Source organism: Eumetopias jubatus, unplaced genomic scaffold, assembly GCF_037043125.1.
Source record: "Eumetopias jubatus isolate StellerSeaLion01/CBP00866 unplaced genomic scaffold, mEumJub1_p1.0 scaffold_4, whole genome shotgun sequence".
Lineage (NCBI taxonomy): Eukaryota > Metazoa > Chordata > Mammalia > Carnivora > Otariidae > Eumetopias > Eumetopias jubatus.
The window spans coordinates 128,824,987-128,848,891 of NW_028274810.1; the positions used below are offsets into that span (position 1 = coordinate 128,824,987).

Genomic DNA, 23,905 nt, shown 5'->3' on the forward strand with positions numbered 1-23,905 from the left:
TCACTTTGTGATTTATTTTAAGAATGCATAGTGTTTATTTTAACCTAATTGTCGCATAATAAATGTTGGAGCCAGGAATTTCAGGGAAAGTCTTGTGTATTTTTCCTCTGTAAGACTCTTTTCTGGTCAGAGGGAAATACTTAAATCTGGTTCAATCCAGTTTATGTAACTTAGTTAAATCAACATTCCCCAGCCTCCTGAAGCCATTGAATCTTGTATTTTTCCAGGGGAATTTTTTTTTTTTTTTAATGACTGACCATAGAGAGAAAACCAGAAAGAAGTTAGCAAGATGTTCCTTGTTATCTATGTGCCCATATGATTTCTATTGATTGATAATATTTATTAACAAGAGATATTTTCTTCATCCAGATTTCCTTTATAGTCTGGGAACATGATGGCTAAAAAGGAACATAAGAAAATCTGTGAAGTCGTTAGTGGCAAGGACCAAAGGGCTTTCAAACAACTTATTTTCCAGATTTTCAAAATCTAGAACATGGTAGTTTATCTTTATATTCTTTCCTCCTCCCTTCCTTCCTTTTTTGTTTTTCTGTGTAACTTACAGTAAAGAATACAGATTGTAAACGTACAGCTCAGTAACCTCATGTAAACTTCACTCAGCTCGTCAACAGAGAATATTTCTATCATTACTGTAGTCCCTTGTGCCCCTTCCCAGCTGACTTCAGAGTGAACCACAATTCTGATTTACCACCATAGATTAGATTTCTTTTTTTCCTTTTTTTTTTTTATTCTTTGTGTCTGGCTTTTTTCAGTTAATATTTTCTCAATGAGATTTATCCGTGTTGTCATATTAACTATAGCTGTAGCGTGTGGTTGGTTTTTCATTGATAAATAATATTTCATTGTGTGAATATTTCCTAATTTCTCTATTCCATTGCTAAGAAATATTAGATGATTTTCAATTTGGAACTCTTTTGAATGAAGCTGCTATGAACATTCTTGTACATGTCTCACTGGAAATGAATACTCATTTCCATACCCAGGAATTGACTTTCTGGGTCTTAGGTATATTCAGCTTAATAGACACTAAGAAGGTTTTAAGAGTGATTATTCCAATTTATACTTTGCCCAGCAGTTCACGATAGTTCATATCTTCCACATCCTTGTCAACACTTGGTATTATTAGTGCTTTTAACTTTAGCCAGTCTAGGAGAGTTTTAAGAACAGTTCATTCTTTAACTAAAGGCAATTTTAAAGTACATAAAAGGAAGTTTAGATTCAAGCAGAGTACCATTAATGTTATAGAGCTTCTTAGAGTACCACAAGCAGAAAATAGTAAAGGATTTGTTGAGCTGATATTTCTGTAAATATAATACCCAAATCTCTTTTCTCAGCCCCATTCGGAGCACTTGACAAGCATACGTACTCCTGGCCTTACCCCCAGTCCACTGAGTCAGAGTTCGTGTCCCAAAATTCTGCATGTATAGCAAACCCCCCTTGTTAACTCTTAGACACATTAAGGTTTGTATGTACAATGCTACATATATACTCAAATGACAGAAACCTCAAATGGCAACTGAGAAACATTGAGTTAAATCTATGAGTTGACTATATTTCCAGGCTAACAATTGAGGTTACCTAAAATCAGGACAGTCTCAAAAAATTTCAGCCACTCTTGTTATCAGATGCTCTAACGTACGAATAGATGGTATTCCAGAAGGAAAAGAGAGAATGAAGCTGAGGAAGTTTTTTAATTTTTTTTCAGGAGGCTGAGAATTATCCAAAATTAGTAGAGGCACCAAACCACGTATCTAAGAAAGTCCTGGAACACCAAGTAGGATAAATACCAAAAATCAAGCAAAGCACATCATGCCAAGACCTATCCAATTACTAAAGACCAAATGAGATACATTGTCTGTATTCCAAAGGCATGGAAGCATTTTTGTCATTGATCACCCCATGGCCTTCTGAATTCCAGTTATAAGTTCTTCTTATAGAGGGGCATAGGTTCTTCTGTCGTTCATCTACCTCACCTAACTTCCCCTCCCTCGGATTTATTTCTCATGGTGCACTTCACTGTATTCATTCGTGGTATGCCTGTCAGATGCCAGTCTTTAAAGTTGATCCATTAAGGTCATTTTCTCCAAATATTCACAACGTATTTTTTAGAAACTATTTTTTGTTTTTAATTTAATAATAGCATCTCTTACCAAGTCCTTCCTGAGGGTCAGGTACTAGCTATATATGTGTATCATCTCCTTTTATTCTCATTCTCATGGTAACCTTATTAAAGAGATACTGTTCTTTTTTTTAAATACGTGTAGAAATTGAGGATAAAGGGACTTAAAATATTGTTCAAATTTAGCAAGCAAATAAGTAAAACAGCTAGTATTGAAACCAAAGCAACTGGACTCCAGAACTGCTACCTCTTTTTCCTTTTTCTTTATTGAGGTATAACTGGCAAATAAAAATTATATATATTTGAGGTATATAACTTCATGTTTTGATATATGTATATGAGGGAAGAAAAACCCCTATTTTCAACCATTCTATAACTGTATCTCAATTTAAAACCACCACCACCACCAGAGAGATTATGTTATATGTGATACTTATAAAATTATAGCAGACTTAATTCCCCATTTCCACTGAGAATTATATCCCAATTTGCTCAACAGGTTAGGGCACATTTTATCTCTTTCCCTTTGTTTTCATTAGCCCGTTTGCAACAGTGACCTGCTTGAAATGAACAAACTCTCCTGAATTCTGAGCGTTGCCTTAAAGGAATCGGCAGGCTGGCGTGAAGGAGCAGCACACCCCACACAGGCAGATGCTAGCCTCAGTGTTTGTGTGGAAAGATGTGACACCTCAGCAGAGAAGCTTTGTACCCACTTCCCAGGGCAGGGTGTGTGGGTGGACTCTTGACGCAGATTCTGATAAACTTTAACGATTGCTCACCAGCAAGTTCTTTGTACCTTATTTTCCTACACTTTCTGGTAGGCTTCTCCTTTTAAGTGGCTTATAACGACTAGTTAGTAGTGCTGTACTTTTTTTTTTTTTTAATGAAGAAAAGACAAAAGATCAACAAGATCGTGCCTTACAAAAGATTTGTGTCATCAGAGGTCATAGAGTGAAATCTGAAGATGCTTAAATTTTTGAGGTGATTCTGATCTGATTATCTTGGTAAATGCCTGCATCTGCTGCTCGGTTATGTTTTTTTTGCTTTATTGTCCAGAACCCCTACTCCTGTATCGCCTCCCTCCCCCAACACACTCAGAAGAATGTGTCCGACTAGCCTTTGCTCTCTGCGAGAAGAAAAACAGAGCAGATTTCTGAGGGTTAAGGTACATTCCTTAGATGAAAGGTTGGGGTTTTGCACACAATAATATCCTTTAGCCTTTGACCCCTCTGGCTTTTCTGGCTGTAAATTCCCTTCTAAGCTCCAGTCCCTGGACACTTTGTCAGCATGGATGTCACAGGACTGGCATATCAAAGTTTCATCTCCGTGACGTTTCAGTGTTACTTCTCCATTTGCCTCTCATCTTCATCTTACATATTTCTCTCTGATATTTTGATCTGTGAGGACTTGCCTTTGATTAAGGACTGATTCTTAAATGTTCTGCTTTAGTTTCTCCACTTTATCAAAAGATTGGAGGAACCTTGGGGTGACCTGACATCTCTGGCATATTAAAGCTGGGTCTCAAAGGCATATACTTCCTTTGATAAATGACCTAATAAGCCTTTTCCCTCTCTAATTTCAGATGATTTTTCTTCTCCAACTTTTTCCTGTGTTGCCCAGGTTTTCATAATTACATGCAGAGGATTGTTTAGAATCTAATCTTGGAGACTTGTGCCTTTTTTCGTATGGAAAGACAAGGAAGTGGAGCTTCATAAATCAGAATATTGAGCTTAAAATATAATTTATAAGGAACAAATAAAGGAAATGTAAATCATGCTCAAGAAAGGCTTACTTTCATCTTAAAAGTTGGAATGAAAAATCATGTGGATATGTTTGTAAGTGATGAAAAGACTTTCCGAAAATAAAATCTCAAGGTTAAATGTAGAAGCACACTTAGTATATATTTCAGCAGTCCTAATATCTTTAAAAATTTTGTTTGTGTGTGCATCTGTGATCCCAGGAATGGATCTCCTGACTTAGCTCATCTAAAAGGTGAATTCTCATGGGTTCTGACTTCTGTGCCTTCAAGAGTTTTTAATGTTTGGGTATTTTATTTAGTTTTTTATTATTTATTTAGAGAAAGAGCATGAGCGGGAGGGGGAGAGGGAGAGAGACTCTCAAGCAGACTCTGTGCTGAGTGTGGAGCCCAGCATGGGGCTCAGTCTCATGACCCTGAGATCATGACCTGAGCTGAAACCAAGAGTTGGATGCTTAACCAACTGCACTAGCCAGGTGCCCATTTTGTTATTTTAAATAAAGCCCAAAGCTATAATCAACCCAGAAAATATATGGGACCTAGGGCAAAAAGCAATCTGGAAGACTCTTGCTTCACTATCAAAATCTGAAAGAAATGTTAATAAATTCAAACTTTCAGATGTGTCCAGTTTCCATGGCACTCTATCATTAAGGAAGAACTCTAGGAACATTCAAAAAAACATGTATGTTCTTTTTTTTTTTAAGATTTTATTTATTTATTTGAGAGAGAGAGAAAGCATGAGAGGGAAGAGGGTCAGAGGGAGAAGCCGACTCCCTGCTGAGCAGGGAGCCCGATGTGGCACTCGATCCCAGGACTCCAGGATCATGACCTGAGCCGAAGGCAGTCGCTCAACCAACTGAGCCACCCAGGCGCCCTGTATGTTCTTTTTGTTAGAAGTAAGATACAAAAATGGTCCAGGTGGCTTCAATTATACAACCCAAACCAAGAAAAATTTGATGTTCAAGCACAGATTTATGATTTTAGACTGAACAATTCCATAAAGTCCCATTTCTAAGGATGGTATCATCTAATTCTTCAGTTTAGGCACATTTTGAAGCTATTCTTCACTGTAATAGTGAAGTTGTAACATTTGACATCTTTATGTAGAAGACTTAATTTAACCAATATCGTTTTCATTGAATTCAAGCTGTTGATGTTATGATAGCAATACATTTATGAGTTATAAGGTGTTTTTTCAGTCTCACTTCTGTTTTTAGTGGCTGTTCAGTATTCATTGTAATCAGCCCTTCCTTTGACAGAGGCTGTCTCCTGGCTTGTGAGGGTGTCTGTTCTCACAGCCACAACATGGTGGAGTGTGTGTTGATTTACAGATTTTTGTAGCTGAAGGCATGTATTCTGCTATGCTCCATTACTCTGCATACAAAGGAAAACATTTCAATTGTAAAAGCAAGCTTACTTCAGTTGTTGAGAAGATGTAGCTTTTGCAAGGGGCAAAGGACAGTGCTGCATTTCCCTATGACTTTGTTGTGACTGTGACTTATTTGTATGTCTGGGTGTGTCCTGGTTTAAGGAAACCCATTATACAAATCCAGATTTACACAATGAGGGATCAGTGAGTCTTACTTTGTTTCTTTTATCACATTCACAGATTTTTATAAGAAATTTGCAGAAATTAATGTTCAGTATGGTACAGTAATTAAAAGTACAGAGTTTGAAAAAATCTGGTGGTCCCAGAAGTGACTCAAGGCGTCAGCTCTTCTAGCTGGAAAGTCTTTGTCAAGATTCTTAATTTCTCTGGGCTTTAGTTTTCTCATCTGGAAAATGAGAGAACTGTGCTTGCCTGTGAAAATATGATGAGTTAATTCATGTCTAGCACTTATCACAATGGTTGGCATATAAGCAAGCCCTCAGTAAGATGGATTGTCCATAGGTTTTCGTGTACATGTGAATATTTTGTGTATGTGTATGCACATGCACCTATGTATTTTATGATTTATATAGTGCTCAAATACAATGTACACTATGATTATATAGTATTACTAGTGTTTTATGGAAAATGAGGCACACTTACAAAATCAATAGATGGTGTGCAAAGAGAATTTTTAGCAACAGATTTGTCTTATTAATTATATATTGCAGAGGCCACTATTAAAAATTCATTTTCATTCCCTGCACACACACCTACTAACAATGGAGGTAGGTGACCTCGAAGCATGCTGGATGGTACAGTGCAGCCACCCAGGCTGTTTGAAAATCCCCACAGGCAACACGTAATGTTTATGTCAGAGAATCGATCAGGTACCCCTTTGCCCAATGAAACCCTGTCAGGGTTGCAGTTCCCCAGACGGCATGCTCAGAGGAAATCTGCATGTTGGGAGTGTATTGGGTGGTGTCCCCAGGTTCAAAAACTATGGAAGAAGTGAAAGAAACAGGACTGGACTGCGGGGGAGGTGTCGGGCTGTGATTCAGTCACGGTAAGACCATGGTCAACCCTAGCCCTGGAGCTGGGATTGACCTTTGGGGTTGTCCCAAGCTAGGGCTGGGTCACCTTGGGGGCCTGGATCTCTATACCTTCTCCCTCCACCCCTGTCCACCGGCATTGGATGCAGGCTGCTATCAGGAAGAGGGGCATGACCTTGGGCAAGTTAGCTTTTTGTAGCCCAGGTGGAAAGAAGGGTCAACAGCTGAGAGGGGACACCAGGCAACACTGTCTTCCAGCAGCTGGGAAGTTCCTTAGTTCTTAAGGGAGATCTGAGTGGCACAGCACAAGGTCTGTACCAGTCAGAACAGCATTGATTTGGTCTAAGTTATCTGGTCTCTGCTCTTCCCTGGTCTCTCTCCTTCACTGTTTTCCTTCTCTCCCACCCTTCCACCAGCCATTTATTGATGGCCTACTATGCAACAGGCCCTCTAATGAGAGCTAGACATATTTTTGTTCAATTCCCTTCTTTTTCAAAAGCTCCGTTCATATGCAGAGAAAGGCCAGGCTACATAATGGGAGGAGAAGATGAGTTTTGGAATTGAAAAATAATTCAAAGTTCTGTCCCTTGCTATCCATGTGATCATAGGTATTTAAATTGTTGAGCACCGTTTTCCTCCTTTTAAAAATGGGGATAATAATGGAACCTGTCCAAAGGGCTGTCCCAAAGAATAAACTGAAGAATGAGAAATTATTCATTTACACCCAGCCCATCATCATTGTCCAATAAACTATTGATAATGATGTTTTTATTATTGATAATGATGATGTCAAAGTTTTATGGATCCATTCCGTGCAATTCCTTTACCTTTGTCTTTTGGGTCAAACAAAAGCTATGTAACCTGGGAGAAAAGTTGTTGAGTATCCTGAAGTGTTAGTCCCTTCACTTTTCACACAGTATGTACACCCAGGGTCGCTATGCATCAAGGACCTTAGATTCCATGGTATGTTCTAGTGAGTACACTTTGCCAGTCTACTCAGCATTCAGCACAAATGGCACCTTCTCTTTCTTGAACTACCCTCCTCCTGACACCTCATGCTCCCACATTTCGTTCCATATCTCCAGCCATTCCTTAGCAGTGTCCCCATTGGCTTATCTCACTGATTTACCTCAGTACTAGAGTTCCTCAAAAGATCAGTCTTAGGGTCAATCTCCTGTTCATGCTTCCTTTCTCTTTGTGGGTTTGCATGTCAACTCTATGATGGCGGCTCCAAGCTCAACTCCAGACCTGACTTTTGTTTGGAGCTCCAGTGTGTACACCTGCATGCTAACTTTACATTTCTACTGAATATCTCATAGATCAGATTTATTGCATGTCCTAACCAGAGGTATTGATCTTTTCCCTTAAATTTGCTCACTCAATATTCCCTATGTCAGCAACTACACTTTCTTTTATTGCCCAAACCAGAAATAGTGGGATCATCCTTAACAGTCCCTTCTCTCCTGCCTCAGATACCTAATCTACCACCAAATCCTTTTGATTCTACATGCAAAATGCACATCTTTCCATCATTACCTTTCTAGTAGAAGCAACCACCATCTGTGGGTTCAACAAAAGCTCCAGTCTCCTGACCAGTTTCTCTACTTCCAGGTGTCACTTAGATCCTCAACTGAGACTATTTTTACAGGCAGCCAGAGAGAGTTTTAAAATATAAATTGTATCATATCACTGCCCTGCTTGAAACTGTGCTGACTTCCTATCACACTTGTAAATAATGAGATCCTCGATTTGCCTCCAAGACCATGAATGATCTTGCTCTTGTCTGCCCCTCTGTCTTCATCTCGAGCTGCTGGCCTCCACCCTTTCTACAAGCCCACCTCATTGGCCTTCTTGCCTTCTCTGAAAGGAATACTCTACACAGAACATTGCATAGTTTTTCCTCTGCCACAGAGCACTTCTGCTCTTCTAGTCCTGTCTTTCTCGTCCTTCATCTCTTAGCCGGAAGATTCCTTCACATTTGCTTTCCCCATATCTCAGTCTCACTTGGGTTTCCATTGTTTCTCTCATGAAGAACATTTTGGGGTTTTTTCCTTTATTGAAAGTGTTTATTTGGGTGTTAATTTTTTTAATGTATACTTCCTCACTAAACTGCAGCTCTGTGAGCACAGCAACCACATGGGCTGGATTCTCAGCTTATACCCGGCATGTAGCCCCATGGCTGACATTAGAAGATCATTAATTTTTTATTAAATAAACACTGAACTCTTCTAAATAGAGGCAGCATGAATTTGAATCAGGTGTCTCGGTTCCGGTGTTTGCTCCGCTGATTACTAGCCGTGTGATCTTGAGCAACTCACTTCACTTCTCTGGGCCTGTTTTCTTTAAAATGGGAATGATATGGGCGCCTGGGTGGCTCAGTTGGTTAAGCGACTGCCTTCGGCTCAGGTCATGATCCTGGAGTCCCGGGATCGAGTCCCACATCGGGCTCCCTGCTCAGCGGGGAGTCTGCTTCTCCCTCTGACCCTCTTCCCTCTCGTGCTCTCTATCTCTCATTCTCTCTCAAATAAATAAATAAAATCTTTAAAAAAAAATAAAATGGGAATGATACCATTGCTCTCCCTCTCTCACAGGAGAAATCCATTCATTCATTTAGCAACACTTTAGTGAACCTTACCAACTGCTGAGCTCTGGAGTTAATTAAATGAAAGCCACATTCTCTTCATTAAGGAGCCCAGAGTTTAGAAGGGAAGACAGGCATGTGAACAAATTCATGATTGTATTATAATATAGTAAGGGTAATGATAGAAGCCCACCTAAGGCAAATCTTTGCGTAATCTGTATGTTTAATTTGAAAGAAATGTGTTGAGTCAGATACTGTGCTAGGCACTTTCAAATGTACTACCTAATTTAACTTTCACATAGAAAACTCCAAGTGACCAAAATCATTATTCCCATTTTACAGATGAGAAAACTGTGACTCAGTGGCATTAAATAAGCTGTCCCAAGTGCATAGCACCCACGGTATGGAGGCACCAGGCTTCAAACCCAAGCACTCTACTACAAGTTCAGGTCCCTTCCCCCAGAAATTAACATGATTAAAGTATGAGTTATTATTGCTAGAAGAATGCTAGCTGCATTATTACTGCATTATTGCTAGAAGAATGAACTAACAATGAACTAAATATTTTATAACCAAATCTAAGAAGGAAAAAAATCATACCAAAGAGTCTCACTTTTTTCCTTCAACTTCCTCTGTTTCTCTAACTTATTCAGAGTCCATTTTGATTATCATTTATAACTGATTGTAAAGAGTTCGTTATTGATTATAGCATGTCTTTATTTGTACCCACAGTGAACAAACTGTTAGTTACAATGATAATTTGAAACCTTTTGAGGTTGGAGAACCCTCATACGTGGCCGTTTGGTCCCAGAACACTGGCTCTAGCACACTTGGAGAAATCCCAAGTTGACCTTGCTTTGCTTTCTTTCCAAGTAATTCTTGAAATGTCTCATTGCAACTTAGGGTTTTTTAGAAAAAAAAAATTCAATTTGAAATTACTTTAAATATCTGAGACACACATCCTATAAAGTGGAATTATAAAAAGGGAAATTGAGGGCAGCTAAGTGATCTGAGCATTAAGCAGAGGTTGAGAGTGAGTAAAGAGGTGTGCTTTTTAAGCATTGGTGTTTGTAATTAGCATGGAGGTTTCCATACATTACACCTGTGGGAACAAAGCCACACTGCTGATCATAGGCTCACCTGTGGCTACTTCTCAGTTTTAGGACTGATCATCATCATCATCCATTGCTAACTTCTATTGAAAGCTGCTTATGTGTCAGGCACTGTGCTAAGTGCTTTTGTGTATCATCTCATTTATTCTTTATAAATATTTCTGTGACAGAGGTACTTTATCATACTCTGTTAAGATGGAAAAATGAACACTTAAATCAGGTTAAGTAATTTGCTTACGGTAGGGTGTCCTGTAAGTGGTAGAGATGTGATTCGCACCCAAGCATCTGACTCCATGGGTTATGCCCATAATCATCATAAAGCCATTTGTCCATGCTGTCGGGGGCACCCAGTACCCCTTGCCCTTGTGCTGCCACTCTACAGGAGTGATCAAACTCATCATAGCATGAATTCCCTCCCTTTTCTCATTCTGTTCTTCCCATCTTCTTCCTGCTCTAGCGTTATAATCTCTGAGATGAAAGAATAAGAGAAAAAAACTGTTATCCATTTTGTCTCAAGTCCTACAATCCTTAGCACCATCACCAACCTGGACTGTTAGATGGCTCTTGCAAGCCTGCAGATCTTTTTGCAAAGTCAAGGTATTGACATTACAGACATGGTAAAGCCGGTTAGTTCAAATGTATGTGACAAGGCAACATGGGACTGTTATCCTTATGGTCTGCCACATTCTCTAACTTGGGTTTCCTTTGACAGACTTTATTGTGACACTGTCCAAATATTACTTCAGTAGTTTATTGTGCAGTTTCTTGGATGTTGGCACTATGTAAATGAAAAGATATACTTTTGCTTTAAGGACCTTTAAGTAGAGAAGTAGAGACCCTTACTGTAGCACTTAGCACCTTATATTTTACCTGTTGCAAAGGTAAGTTTGCAAGGGGAGCCAGGGGGGCACTTCCTGAGAAAGACCTGAGCCAGTCCTTGAAGCCCATCAGACAAGAAGGGAGAGAAGGCATTAGAAGGAGAAGCATGTATGGAGACATGGATAAACACGACACAGAATCTGTTCATGTTGCTTGTCTTAACATCACACAACCTTTAGTGATGTAACCTGTTGACCTCAAATTTTGGACTTCAAGCTTGGTTAGCTTAGTTTTACTCCCTTTTGGAGTACAAAAGAGACCATTATGTAGATGTGTATTTTTATTGTTTCTTCAGCATTGAAGCACTGCCAAACAGTATCAATTTTATGGTGTCGGTTCCCTCAAATTTTGGTTACTTATCAAACAAGGAAACTTCAGTCAACTTTTATTACTAATGAGGCCCCTTAAGTCATACCTCATTTGAAGGGCTATGGTGTTTTACCTCCATGAAGTTTAGTTTCCTCATCTTTAAAATGAAGTTAAGAATGCTTTCCAGGGTGCTTTGTGGATTAAATGGAAAAATGAATGGAAAAAAATCTGACACACAGTAGGTGCTCTTCCCAAAAGTAAGTTTTGGGTTGGTTTGCCTTCTCAGCCACCTGAGTTCCATGAACCGTCAATGCTGAGAATTAGTCTGTCTCCTGGAGATTAGCATTCTGAGAATCCATTGGAAGCAAACATCCAGATAAATTGTTCTCAACCAAGGGGATTTTGCCCTCCAGCAGACATTTGCCAGAACTCTCAAGGCATTTTTGATTGGCACAGCTGGGAGCAGGTGCTTACTGGCATCTAGCAAGTAGAAGAAGCCAGAGACTCTGCAAAACATCCTACAATGCACAGGACACCCCATACCCCTAGCAACAAAGAATTATCCAGCCTTGAATGTCAATACTACCAAAATAGACTAAGCAGATGAGTTCCACTCTACTTGCATATCTTGTTGATAGCTTTTGAAACTTCGCATGTCATAAGTAGAATTTCCTTTTGCTTGTTACCCCTCATTCCTGATAAAGGATTCTTGCTCTACCATTAGGGTCCCATCCTTTCAGGGAACCCCATCAGTTTTGGAGTGAGCTCCTTACCTTTCTTTCTAAAAGTGGCAACAGTATTTTCTATTTGCTTACTTTCTTGAGTACTTAATCAGGACAACATAGGAGAGGGTATCACATCATCCCCAGTTTACCAGTTAAGAAACTGAAGCCTAAAACGGTGAATCATCACAGAGCAATAACCAGGTAGCTAATAACTGGTTAATCCAACCCTGACTTTCAAGATCTTATGATCCTCATGGTCATTGCTCCAGGTTTTATCACATAATTGCTTTAAGGCTCTTTAATGTTTGCTGATCTTACATCACAGATAATTTTCATCTCCCTGAAGGCAGAAGTACTGTCTCCATGTCTTCTGTTGAATGTATCTGGACCAGGGAGAGTACTCACTTGTTAATTTTTCTACTAAAAAAAAAAAAAAAAAAAAAAATTCCTGATGCTAATAAAGTTAAGCATTTAAAAGTTTAAGAAAAAACAAATCCCTAAGCATCAGGAAGAAAGAGTCAAAGTAGCTTTAAAACTTTTCTTTAAGCATTACTTTGACTATGAGTCACTAGTTTAAATTAATTCACGTGAAGAAGCCAGCATGCCTAGTGCCTGTTTCCAGCATAGGAACATTCTACATGCTTGGCTGTTATGGCCATGAGCAGAATATCAAGGGCTGGGAGGACACTTGTCAATAGACATCTCACATGCTTCTTGGCAATTAATTTTAAAAAGATACCTAATGCACGGTGGGTTGCTCACCTAGTGACACTCAATTAACAGAGAATCCCAAAACAATGCATACAAATGCTAATAAATAAAGGCAAACATACCAAGAGGTTCAGTCTACCTATCAAAAACAGAAAAGACCTTGAAGGTTGTTTATGATACCATAAATCTTCAGCTCTCGTCTCTATTATGTTGGTACTAGATTTCTTTGCTTGAAAAATCTGCTCTGAGGTACAAGGGAAGTAATTACTGAATCTTCCAAGGGACTAAAACAATCCCCAAACAAAATGTTTTAGGGGTTTCTTAAATTAATTTTTGGAGGGGATTTGGTAACTCTATGTACTACCAACAACATAAAAGGCTTTAACCTTTAATTTACTGTTTGGAAGGTGTGTATTCCTTCTTGGAGGGCTAAAGAATCATGCAAGGCCACATTTTCACCCTGTTTGAAAAGCGTCATAATTTCTTTCTGAATTTATATTTCAGATGGGATATAACATTATTCCAGTTTCTTCCTATTAACATCATCACCTGAATATACTCAACCAAAAAACTAGATTGTCAGGAGGGGGTTAGGAGGATGGGTTAATTGGGTGATGGGCATTAAGGAGGGCACATGATGTAATGAGCGCTGGGTGTTACACCTGAAATCTACCTCTGGAACTATTAATATACAATATGTTAATTAATCGAATTTAAATAAAGTTAAATTAAAAAAAAAACTAGATTGTCTAAAACGGTCTCTTTACCCCAGACTGGTTAAAAACAACAACAAAACAACGTGTCCAGTTCCCATCAGTATGGTAAATTACTTACCGTAACTACAGTACAAATGTCCATGAATCCTTCTCTTAGCCTTCAATTAGTGGCTAATCATTCTTCATGTAACCAAGTGAGTGACCAGTCTTGGCAGTGGGCTGTGCTCTCAGGTAGAAGTGAGAAGAGATTTATTGGTCTTGGAAGGTTTTGCACACATTCTTGCCAGCAAATGAGAAAATAGGTTTGCTGACCTCAGAGTCCTTGTTAGCTCTGGTATTGGTGGTTCACAGTCACCTTTAGGAAATCAAGCACTGGAGGAGGGGTTACTTAAGAAGATGGATTTTCAAGGCACATCCAAGTTATAAAAAACAGAGGGCCAGTTCACTAGTCTTCAACTCCCCTTGGTCTGGGTTAGCTGTTAATTTGGAATAGTCTCTGGAGAATGGAATACCCAAACTTTGAGTCTGTTCCTAAAGTCTGATGAAACACTGAAGGTGAGGTTCCTGAATCACTTTCCATTGCAAGTGGGAGGGACAAGAGAGAGGGAGGGTTAAAAGTCAGATGTTGCAAGTGGCAACTTGTGAGCCAAATAGGACCCATATACATGAATTGTTTGGCTCTCATAGTACGGAAAAAAACAGGCAAATTTTAAATTGGGAGGCTTCATAAAACTTCTGGATTTTCAGTTGTTCTTAACTTAAAAATAGTAGAAGTAGCAACACTCAGCCTATGTTCTAGCATTGCAAAAATGGGTTGGAATTGCTCATTTTAGAAAATTAAAAGACCAAACTGCCCAGTCTACTGTGGTCCACCTACTCTCTTTGTCCCTTAGAGTGGTTCTCTTTACACATTTGACAACATTTGAGTTTGCGACCTCCAGTCATAAATTGGATAAGGATTTGCCCCAGGTGCATTAAATAGAAATATGCAGTCAGATTTAAGGCGTATTCCAAACAATTTGTAAGGAGTAAAAATTGAAATACCAAAATTTGCCAGTGATTAACTTTTTGAAAGCCAATTATTATAGGATAGGTTCATATCATTCTTATATACACCATGATGGGCTTTCTTGAAAATAGGAATAAAAGAGACAGTGCAGTGCCTCAACCAAGCATCACACATGAGCTTGGACCTGTAAGTCACGATTCCCTTGGAAGCAAATGGTGTAAATGAGCTCAGCTTGCTAACTGTCCCACCCCAATATTGCATTACATAAATGAAAAACCCAGGGGTACCTGACTTCAGGCAGGGCTGTATTCAAGAAATCCCTTATTGTTATCTTCCTTCCTCACTGCCCATTTTTTCTTTTTCCCTCAGCTCTGCTCCCTCTGTTGGCTTAATTCTATAGCAAATTCTCTCCATATGTTGGCAAAGATAGCCACTGACAGCAAGTCTAGGTTCATATTGTCCCTTGGGACATGATCTGAGAAAGAGAACTTCTCTCTTAGAAACCATGGCAATTCTAGCAAATTTTAGCAATTCTAATGAATTCTAATGAACACCCAGCATTAATTTAACCAATATTTATTTTTTAAATTTATTCATTTGAGAGAGCACACGTGCACGTTCATGAATGGTGTGAGGGGACAGAAGGAGAGACTCTTCAGGCAGACTCCCTGCTGAGTGCAGAGCCCCATGAGAGACTTGATTCAAGACTCGATCTCATGACCCATGAGATCATAAGCTGAGACAAAACCAAGAGTCGGACGCTAAACTGACCGAGCCACCCAGGCACCCCTAACCAATACATATTTAGTGCCTACTTTGAGTTAGGCTCCAGCTAGGTGCTGGAAACATCCATGAAACCCTGCTGTTGTGGATCTTTCATTATGGGAGGAGGTGGAAGGGAATCAGAAAATGAAAAATAAACATAAGCAAGAACATTATATGGTACTTCAGAAGTAAAAGGTACCATGGGGATTTTTTTTTAATTATTATTAAAAGGCCCATTGGGTGAGGAGAACCAGCTCCCAAAAGTCAAGAGAGATTCTTTTACCAGAAATGAGCAGGGATACAATGTTGGCAAAAATAAGGTATTCATAATATTAGTCCTGTAAATGGGAGTGTTTTGCAACTGTGCACATCATCCCTTAGTGTTTCCTATGTGGTACTTTGGGGTGGACAGAGAAAGAAAGAGTAAGACTGACTCCGCTATAGGGTAGAATATCATGAAATGGCATGACCCTGCGTGATGTGCTTGCTGCCTCATGCTTCACACACAAGTTTCTTGGAGTTCCCTAAATGCACCTTTTGGTTCTCAGATCCCTGTCTTAGCCTGTGCTGTTCCCTGTGCCTTGAATGCCCTTCTCCCTCCTCCTCACCACCTTGGCTTTTTTTGTTACTGTTGTTCAAGGACCCCAGCTAAGTTAGGTGCCCCTCCTGTGGGCTCTCAAAGAACCTGTGCTTGTCCCTCTGGCAGGGAAATCATCCTATCTTTCTCTTCCTAGCTCCTACTGGTCTATTCTGTTCATGGTACAGACATAGATAATCTGTATGAGGGAGAGGATGAATCTGTTTAATGGCTGCTCTCAAAGACTACTCAGTCCCCTGTGATACTCTACTGAGTAAAGACCAAAGAACGAAGGCCATCACAGCCTTGAGTATTGTGAAGTTATGCCAGTGTTTGCACTGCTTGCCTTTACGTCATCAGATATGATGACCTTTCTCTGATCCTCAACCTCTCACTGGCCCTGTGGGTGCTCCCTACACAAGAATCAGCAGACCTGGGCTTGGGGACACATAAGGTCTATTTGAAGAATTATTGGGCAGCAGTTTAGGGGGTGATTAAGAGCATGGCCTTGATGTATATTGGTATCCCAGCTCTGCAGCTTAGTGGCTATATGACCTTCATTGAGTATAGTCACTCTTAATCAGGTATAGATTATAGTATCTTCAGAGAATTGGTGAAAGTAAGGTTATCCATGTCAAACTCTCCAATGCTTAACCCAGTGACTGTTCAATAAATGTTTGCTATCATGATCATTGCTATGAGGAGGAGAAAGCATTCTCAGCCAACCAAAGAACTATAGGACCCATATTGCATGATCTTAGTGGTTTCAGTTTGCAAAGGGCATGTGTATGTTTTATGTCAATTGATCCTCAGTCACCCTATAAAATAGTGTCATTTTCATCCCCATTGCAGAGATGAGAAAGCTAAGACCTCACGTATGCTTTCCTGGGCATTTATCTAAACCTTTTAGCTTTTGCCATTCTACCTCTCTCCCTATTTGCTCCAGATAATCCAACTTTGGAATGATGAGGAGATGGAGATACAAGGGTCAGGGACACTGGCTGTATGTTTGGCACTCATCAGCCTGTTGCTCTTGACCAGCCAAGAGTGCGGTAGATCCAGGAACATCTACCTGGTGCATGACACAGGCCTTTACCTGAGAGCAGGTTTGGAGCTAGCCCTGGGTACAAATGGCTCTTTCATGGGGGAACTGTAAGTGACCTCTGTTTCTAGCAAAAAAGAGCCCTGTGTTCCAGTCTCTTCTTTGGGAAGAATGGCAGTCCCCAACCATTATAGTGACACTGAGACTTCCCAGTAGGGTAGGGCCTGAAGCCACATCCCTTGCACCCCTGCCAAGCTTACCCAGAAATTTCCCCTTGTGCCTTATGGCATACAGTCACGCATCTTGAGAAGCTGTGACAGGGCTTCTGTTACAATTCTCTGAGCAGAAGCTAGGGAACATCTGAACTGGAGACCAAAGCCCAGATTGGGCCTGAAGGTCAGAAATGCATGTCTAGACCTAAGTCTTCCCCCCCTTTTCCTGTGTGGCTTTAATCAGCTCCCCCTCGCTGGGCCTCACTTCTCTATGTGGAACACGACGACGGATCCTGTGCCAGACTCTGAAATCTCCAAGATTCCTTCCAGCTTGGAGCAGACTGCATGATGGCCACCCAGAGATAGGAACTGGTGGATGCTTACCTTATAAGGAAGAAGGGTCTTCAAAGATGTGGTCCGTGAGGAAGCCATTATCCAGGATTATTTCAGCGGGCCCTACAACACATCACAAGTGTGCTTCCAAGAGAGAGGCAGAGTGAGAGTACACACACAGGAGAGAAGTAGAGGAGGTCAAACAAGGATACGCAGATCGGAGTGGCACGGCCGCCAGCAAGCGAATGCAGGCAGCCAGCAGAAGCAGCAAGGTGCGGGAACGGATTCTCCCCTTCAGCTTCTGGGGGGAGTGTGACCCTGCCCACACCTTGATTTCAGCCCAGGGAAACTGCTGTTGGACTTCAGGCTTCCAGAAGTATGTGGAATACATTTCTGTTGTTTTAAGTCCCCGTGTTTGCCGTTTGTCACCACAACTGTAGGAAACGAATACATGGCCCTCTGTGTCCAGAGCCCCTCGTGCGTTCTTGCTGCCCGTCTGCCCATCGAGCCTTGCAGTCTCACTTGGTGCCTGTTCAAAAGAAGAACGAGACACTTGTCTTTCTTGAAACCTGCAGGAAGGCAAAGTACTCATTTAGCGTCAAGTTCTCTGTTCCTTTCAACTTGGCATCTGCGGTCGCCACCAACACAATACAGCCTCCGCCCTCTGCTATTTTCAGTTTCTCCTCGTCCTGGGAGTCGGTTTCCAGCCAAGTCTCTTACATCAGGAAAAACAGTCAGTTAATGACCTTGAGATCATCAGTATGTGAGTAAAGAAGAGAACATTCATTTAGTAGCACTAAGTGTTTTCATTCAATAAATATTTGAGCATTACATGCAAGCGTAGGGACTGACAGCAGGGAAGCTGACAGGACAGATACTGATTCTTATGCCACATTGTGGTGGATCACACTTGATAAAGCTTTTATGTCTATGCTCAAGCTTATATTGCAGCAAAGTACTAATTTTCCAGGCCCGTTAGCAGAGCATCAGACCCGTGTTTCTGCTGGGCAAACTTTCTCATTGCCTATTCCCTGGCTTGAGCTTCTGCAGAGGGTCCTGAGAAAGCATCTTTAGCACTGAGGACCGTTGTTGGGGACGAAGCAGTACAGAGCTTGGGTCATTACTGGTCCCTCGTATTTCCCTAAATTCTACCAGGATGTCTCCCCCGTGCTCCCCTTACCCCAGTCAGCTCAGAGCTTTGGGATTTGAGAAGAATGTTGAAGAACTAAAAGCACTATGGGGAAGAAGGAAGAATATTTGAATCCTCCTTTGTTTAGTTCTGTTCTTTCCATTACTTCTCTGTATCCCAAGTGACCTCAAGAGAAAAAAATAGCACTCCCACTACCATGATTTCCTGTGCCTCCAACCCACCCTCACTCAGAGTGGGGACTCAGCTTCCTACACTGAAATGGTGCCCCCGACCCTTGGTGGCTCTGGTTGAAAAACCTGATCATCTCTGAGGTATGCCTTTTTTTCACCCCTCACTTCTAGGTATCACAATTCAGAATTCTCCTTCTTACAACTTCTTCCCCTCCACCCACACCCGAGGCACCAGCCCCTCCTGCTTTGACTACCGTGGCCCTGTGCTGGCTCCTCCCACTGCTCCTCACCTCCACACCCTCAGTCCGTTCACACAGGGACAAGAGGGAGTCTTTTAATACATAAGATCACACCCACATCATCCCTTGCCTAAAATTTCCCATGTTCAGAATAAAATCCAAAGTCCTCACTGAGGCCTAGCAGGCCCTGTATGATCAGACCTCCTTTCTTATCATTCTCTTGTCTCCTTGGCCCTCGTGACACTGGCCTTCCTGCCATTCCACTCATTACTTTGACATTTCTGGATGTTCCGGGGTCACCTGTGGAAGGAGGCCTTCCCTCACCACCCAAACTACAAAATGCCATCCTTCCGGTAGGGGTCCCTGTCTGCCACTGCGTACCAGTTCATTTGTAAATTATCCGTCTCTGGCACTAATTGGTAAGCTCTATGAAGACAGAAAAGACGACTCCTCTCCAGAGCCTCAGTACCCAGAATGGTGTCGGGCATACAGTGGTGCTCAATACGTGCTTGATAAAGAGTCAAAGGTCAGCATATGATCAATGTGGAGGACTTGAAGCTCCTTCCAACTCTAAGAATCTGTGAGTCTGTGAAGGCCGATCAACCTGGATTAGCTAAATACCATTTATAACCAGATTGGAGTATCAGGAATACTTAGTTGGTGCGCCTCTTCTGAGACTGAATTGATTTTTCTCTTCTGGATTCCACCCTATGAGGACCGCTGAGTGCAGAGCAAGGTGCCCAAGGCCCCCTCTGGAGAAAAGGCAGGGAATGCAGAAGCCATCACAGTGTGCCTCTGGTCTCTGTCTGCAGTAGTGGTCTCCCTCTTCATCCACGTCGTTGCTGGACTTTCAAAAAAATCTTTGCTTTATCCAGTGGTCTTGGTCTGACTACCTGTTACTCCTGAAGTCCTAGGTTAAATGTTCTTTACTCAGTGACAGTTTCCTGGTACCCAGACTAGGTTAGGTCACGCAGTTCTGTGATCTGTGTTTGCCCTTTCTTAGCACACATCACATGCCTGTCAACGTTTATCATTAGCTGCCTGCCTTGCCATTCTGAAGGCACCAAGATTGACCCCATCTGTCCTGTTCATCATCATACTCCAGGTGAATAACAAAGTGTCAGGGACACAGTAGGTGCTCAATAAGTGTTTGTTGAATTAACAATTGGATTTTTATGCTAAACAACAAAAAGTGACAACATAAATTGCAAAAAAAAAAAAATGTGATTGATGATTGACTACTTATCACTTCCCCAACACCAGCATCAAAAGCATCACCACCCTTATTTGGACACTATTTTGTGGTCAGCAGTAGGTGGTGGGACAGGAGAGTAATGGGACATTTGCTGCTGGGAATGATCTAATTATTGAGCAGATTTTTCTGAGGCACGGACCTGGGTGGCTCTGTAGAAACCATCCAAGGAAGACAGTGAATCAGATTTTGTTCCTACCATCTTCAGTGTGCATGCAGATTATGATCTTTTCTAGAGGTTGTTTTTTCAGGAAGTTCTATACAATTTCCCCATAATCTCTCTCCTTGTAGTCTGAGCCCTTCATTTTCCTCCCAAGGAAGATAAAGCACAACTGAAGATAGAGTAGGAAGAATTAGGCAAGGCTCTCCTGTTTTGAATATTTTTCAACTTCTCAATTTTCCTTTCTACAAAATGGAAATAATATCTATTTTCTCAGGATTTGGATAATAATAGTTTGAAGAGCTGAATTTAGCATGTGAAATGTTTGATAAGCACAGTTGTTTGCCCCACATAGTCTAAAATGCACAGATTTTACAACTAATAGAATTTTGTAACTTACATTTTCAGAGCTAAAGCTTAACCCACCCAAGTAGGGAATAACATTCTAATAGGGCTTATTGATCCACATTTTGACCAGTCAGGTACATTAATGGAAAGGCTGAGGCTAGAGGTTCTCAGGGGACCACCAAACAGGAGCTGAGCCATGCACACTGGAACAAAATCCTCATCTTGACTTATGAGCACTGTACTCTAGAGACAGACCAGCCGACCTACCATGACCCAGCTCCCGTGTGTCTTCCCAGAGCCTCAGCAGTACCGGCTCCCAAATGGCACAGCTTATGAAACCATAGCTCAATTAATGGGGAACAGAAAGGAGGATGGGTGATCTATATTTTGGTGTTGAGAGGGATTTAGATCATCTGAACTTCAGGGAGCTTTTTATGTAGTAGTTGTAAGTTGAGAGCATGTATGAAGAGCTGGATGTCTTATTTGGAAGTGGATTATCCACATAAAGGGTACCAAATCCCATTCTTTATTTCCTGAATGAAACTTCAGGACCAAGGTCTGACGGTGAGGAGAGCATTTGAAGGCAGGGCTGTCCTGGCCTGGAACTCAGGTTCACCACTCCTTAACTCTCTACCTTTGAGGTGCCACTGCCCAGAAATTAGGAAAGGGAATCTAAAGCCATCAGATGATTTTTTAAAAGTATGTTAAATTTCAATCAAAAGGTCAATTGCTGCTGTAACAGATGATCACATACTCAGAGGCATAAAACCACACAAATTTACTGCGTTATAGTTGTAGAGATCAGAAGTCCAAAATGGGTCTTATGGAAAATCAAGGTGTTGGCAGAGATGCTTCCAGATGGGAGAGTAGGAGAGAGAATCTGTGTCCTTCTCTTTTCCAGCTTCTAGAAGCCTGAATTCCTTGGCCTGTGGCCACCTCACTCTCACCTCTGCTTCCGTTGTCCCATCTCTCTCTGTGGCTCTCCTGCCTCTTTCCCTTATAGATCCCTGTGTGATTAGATTAGACCCACCTGGATAATGCCAGGTACTCTCCCATCTTAAGGCCCTTCACATAATTACACCTGCGAAGTCCCTTTTGTCATGTAAGGTAACACATTCACCGGTCTCAGAGAAGAGGACATGGGCATCTTTGGAGGGGAGGATGTCATTCTGTCCATCACAGGAGACAACCAGAACTACTTGGAGTCTCTGTATCTTCTTTCCTTCCTTTCTCAAGGCCACCACAATCTGCCCGGTGTTGTCAGCTATGGCCATCTAGGATTCCTTTTCCCTGCCTCCTCTTCCTCTTCCAGATTGGAGCTTTTGCTGAAGCTTCAGACCACCACAGCTCACTGCACTCACTTCCTTGCCAGACCCTGGTCCCAAGCCAAGTCTGTATTGGTGTAGTTCTTATCAGTGCTGCCTGTCAAATATTTCTCTCCCCCTCCCCCCACTGGATGCACAATTCATAGGTGAACGCTGTGTGGGCGGGAAGGTTCATGTGATTAGTTCTGGCCAATGATTTTTAAATGACCTCTAGGCTATGATGCCATGAGACCTTTTAACCCCTTCTCTTTTTCCTTCGGTACAATAATCAGCAATGTTCAAGGTGGATGGACTGGCATTTGGTGTGTACAGGACACAGGAAATAAACCTTATTGTAGCCACCCCCATATTTGGGGATCATTTGTTACTGTAACATGTTACGTCACTTATCCCAGCTGATGCATTTAGCAAGGGTTAATGGGAGGTAAAAGAGAAGAGCAAACAACACAGATCGCTCCTACCTGATTCTTTCTATTTGCCTGTCTCTATTCACAGGCCTCATACACTTCCCTATATCTCTGATGAAAATGTCCATTAAACCCCATCTCCTGGCTGGTGGGTGGGTGTCTGTTTTGAGGAAGTAGAAGATTTACTTTCTGAAGTATATGTGATAATCTACCCAAAGATATACCATTGATCACACATAGTTGACTCTACATCAGTTGAAATGAGAAAGCTCTACATGGTGATAGGGTCTGGGAGAGAACAGGGTGGTGCTACAGCGTTTAATCACAATCATGCTCTTTATTTCTCGTGCTAAGCCCTCACAATGGAAGTCGGTTTCTTTTAGGGCAAGCACCGAGTGGGAGAGAATTTGGGAATTTGATGGAAACTACAGTAGGAAGGGAATCATGCAGACATCCTGGAGAAAAAGAAGCCATGCCAGGCTGGCCTGGGGCCCAGGGTGTCTGCACACCACAGGTACTCACTCCCAGAGCCACCTTGTTTGGCAATCTTTAGATGCCCTCCCTCAGCCTGCTCCCCTCATCCACAGTGCTGCTGCAGCCCTTGCCTGAGGCGAGAGATTGGGATCAAGGTTTAGCTCCCACCAGCTGGAAATGGATGTCTAGCACACCACTAGGGGGGCAACAGGCAAATGCCTGCAGGTGACAACAGGAACTTTACATGCATGTTTCACAGAAACGTTATTGTAACCTGGCTTAGGCATTGGTAAGTTTCTCTCTAAGCACAGCTACCACATTCCGGTCTCCCGCTAGGCTGTCCGTGCATGAGTTCCTACGGGCCAGCCTCAGGACCCATCGCCCGCCAAAGTGCATTGTTTCTATGGAAACCTGCAATCTGGGTCCAAAATACCCAGGTTAAAATTCTGCTATTCTATTTGACTCTGTGTGTTTTCAGTGGAGGATGGCCAAAATTAGATAAAAAGAGGGTTTCTTTTCTAAATGTGTGCATTTGCCTTATCCAAATGATCAATTCTTGTCAGTAAGAATAACTGAGGACCCCCTCTCCTAAAGCGTCTGTTTAGAAGGAAACTACTGTTCTGGGAGGATTAGCCAAAAATGAAGATGGAAATCCTCTCCAGCCATTGTTCATTTGCTTTTTCTTTTATTTCTTGAAACCCTGCAGGGCGAGCCCTGCTGAGACTGACGGACAAAAAGCTTGAGCGGATGGGGATTGCACAGGAGAACCTCCGGCAGCATATCTTACAACAGGTGCTCCAGCTGAAGGTTCGCGAAGAAGTCAGAAACCTACAGTTACTCACACAAGGTATCCTGCTGCTGCCTAGTGGGTGGATGGAAGGGGAGGTTGGAAAGAAACCCTTACCATCATGACAGAGGGGATCCAGGGAGAAACTATTACTGTGTTTTTGCAGAATTTCTTTTATTTAAAAAAAAAGGCATATAGATTTAGAGGCCACTTCCCTCCTAAAACTTCTCTTTTTCAGAGGTCACTGGGGGAAGGATGCACAAATAAGTAATGGATGAGCAGATGGAATTATCTGATGACCTAATTTC

General features: G+C 41.6%; 1 protein-coding gene across 1 annotated transcript in view; it reads left to right on the forward strand.

The window, feature by feature from the left end:
• The window catches only part of SAMD12 (sterile alpha motif domain containing 12), a 177,037-nt gene extending 153,315 nt beyond the window's left edge, over positions 1-23,722 (forward strand). Inside the window, exon 4 of the mRNA XM_088022882.1 lies at positions 23,517-23,722. Within this exon, the coding sequence (XP_087879008.1) occupies positions 23,517-23,722 (206 nt within the window). The remainder of the gene's footprint in view (positions 1-23,516) is intronic.
• Positions 23,723-23,905: the final 183 nt, after the last annotated feature.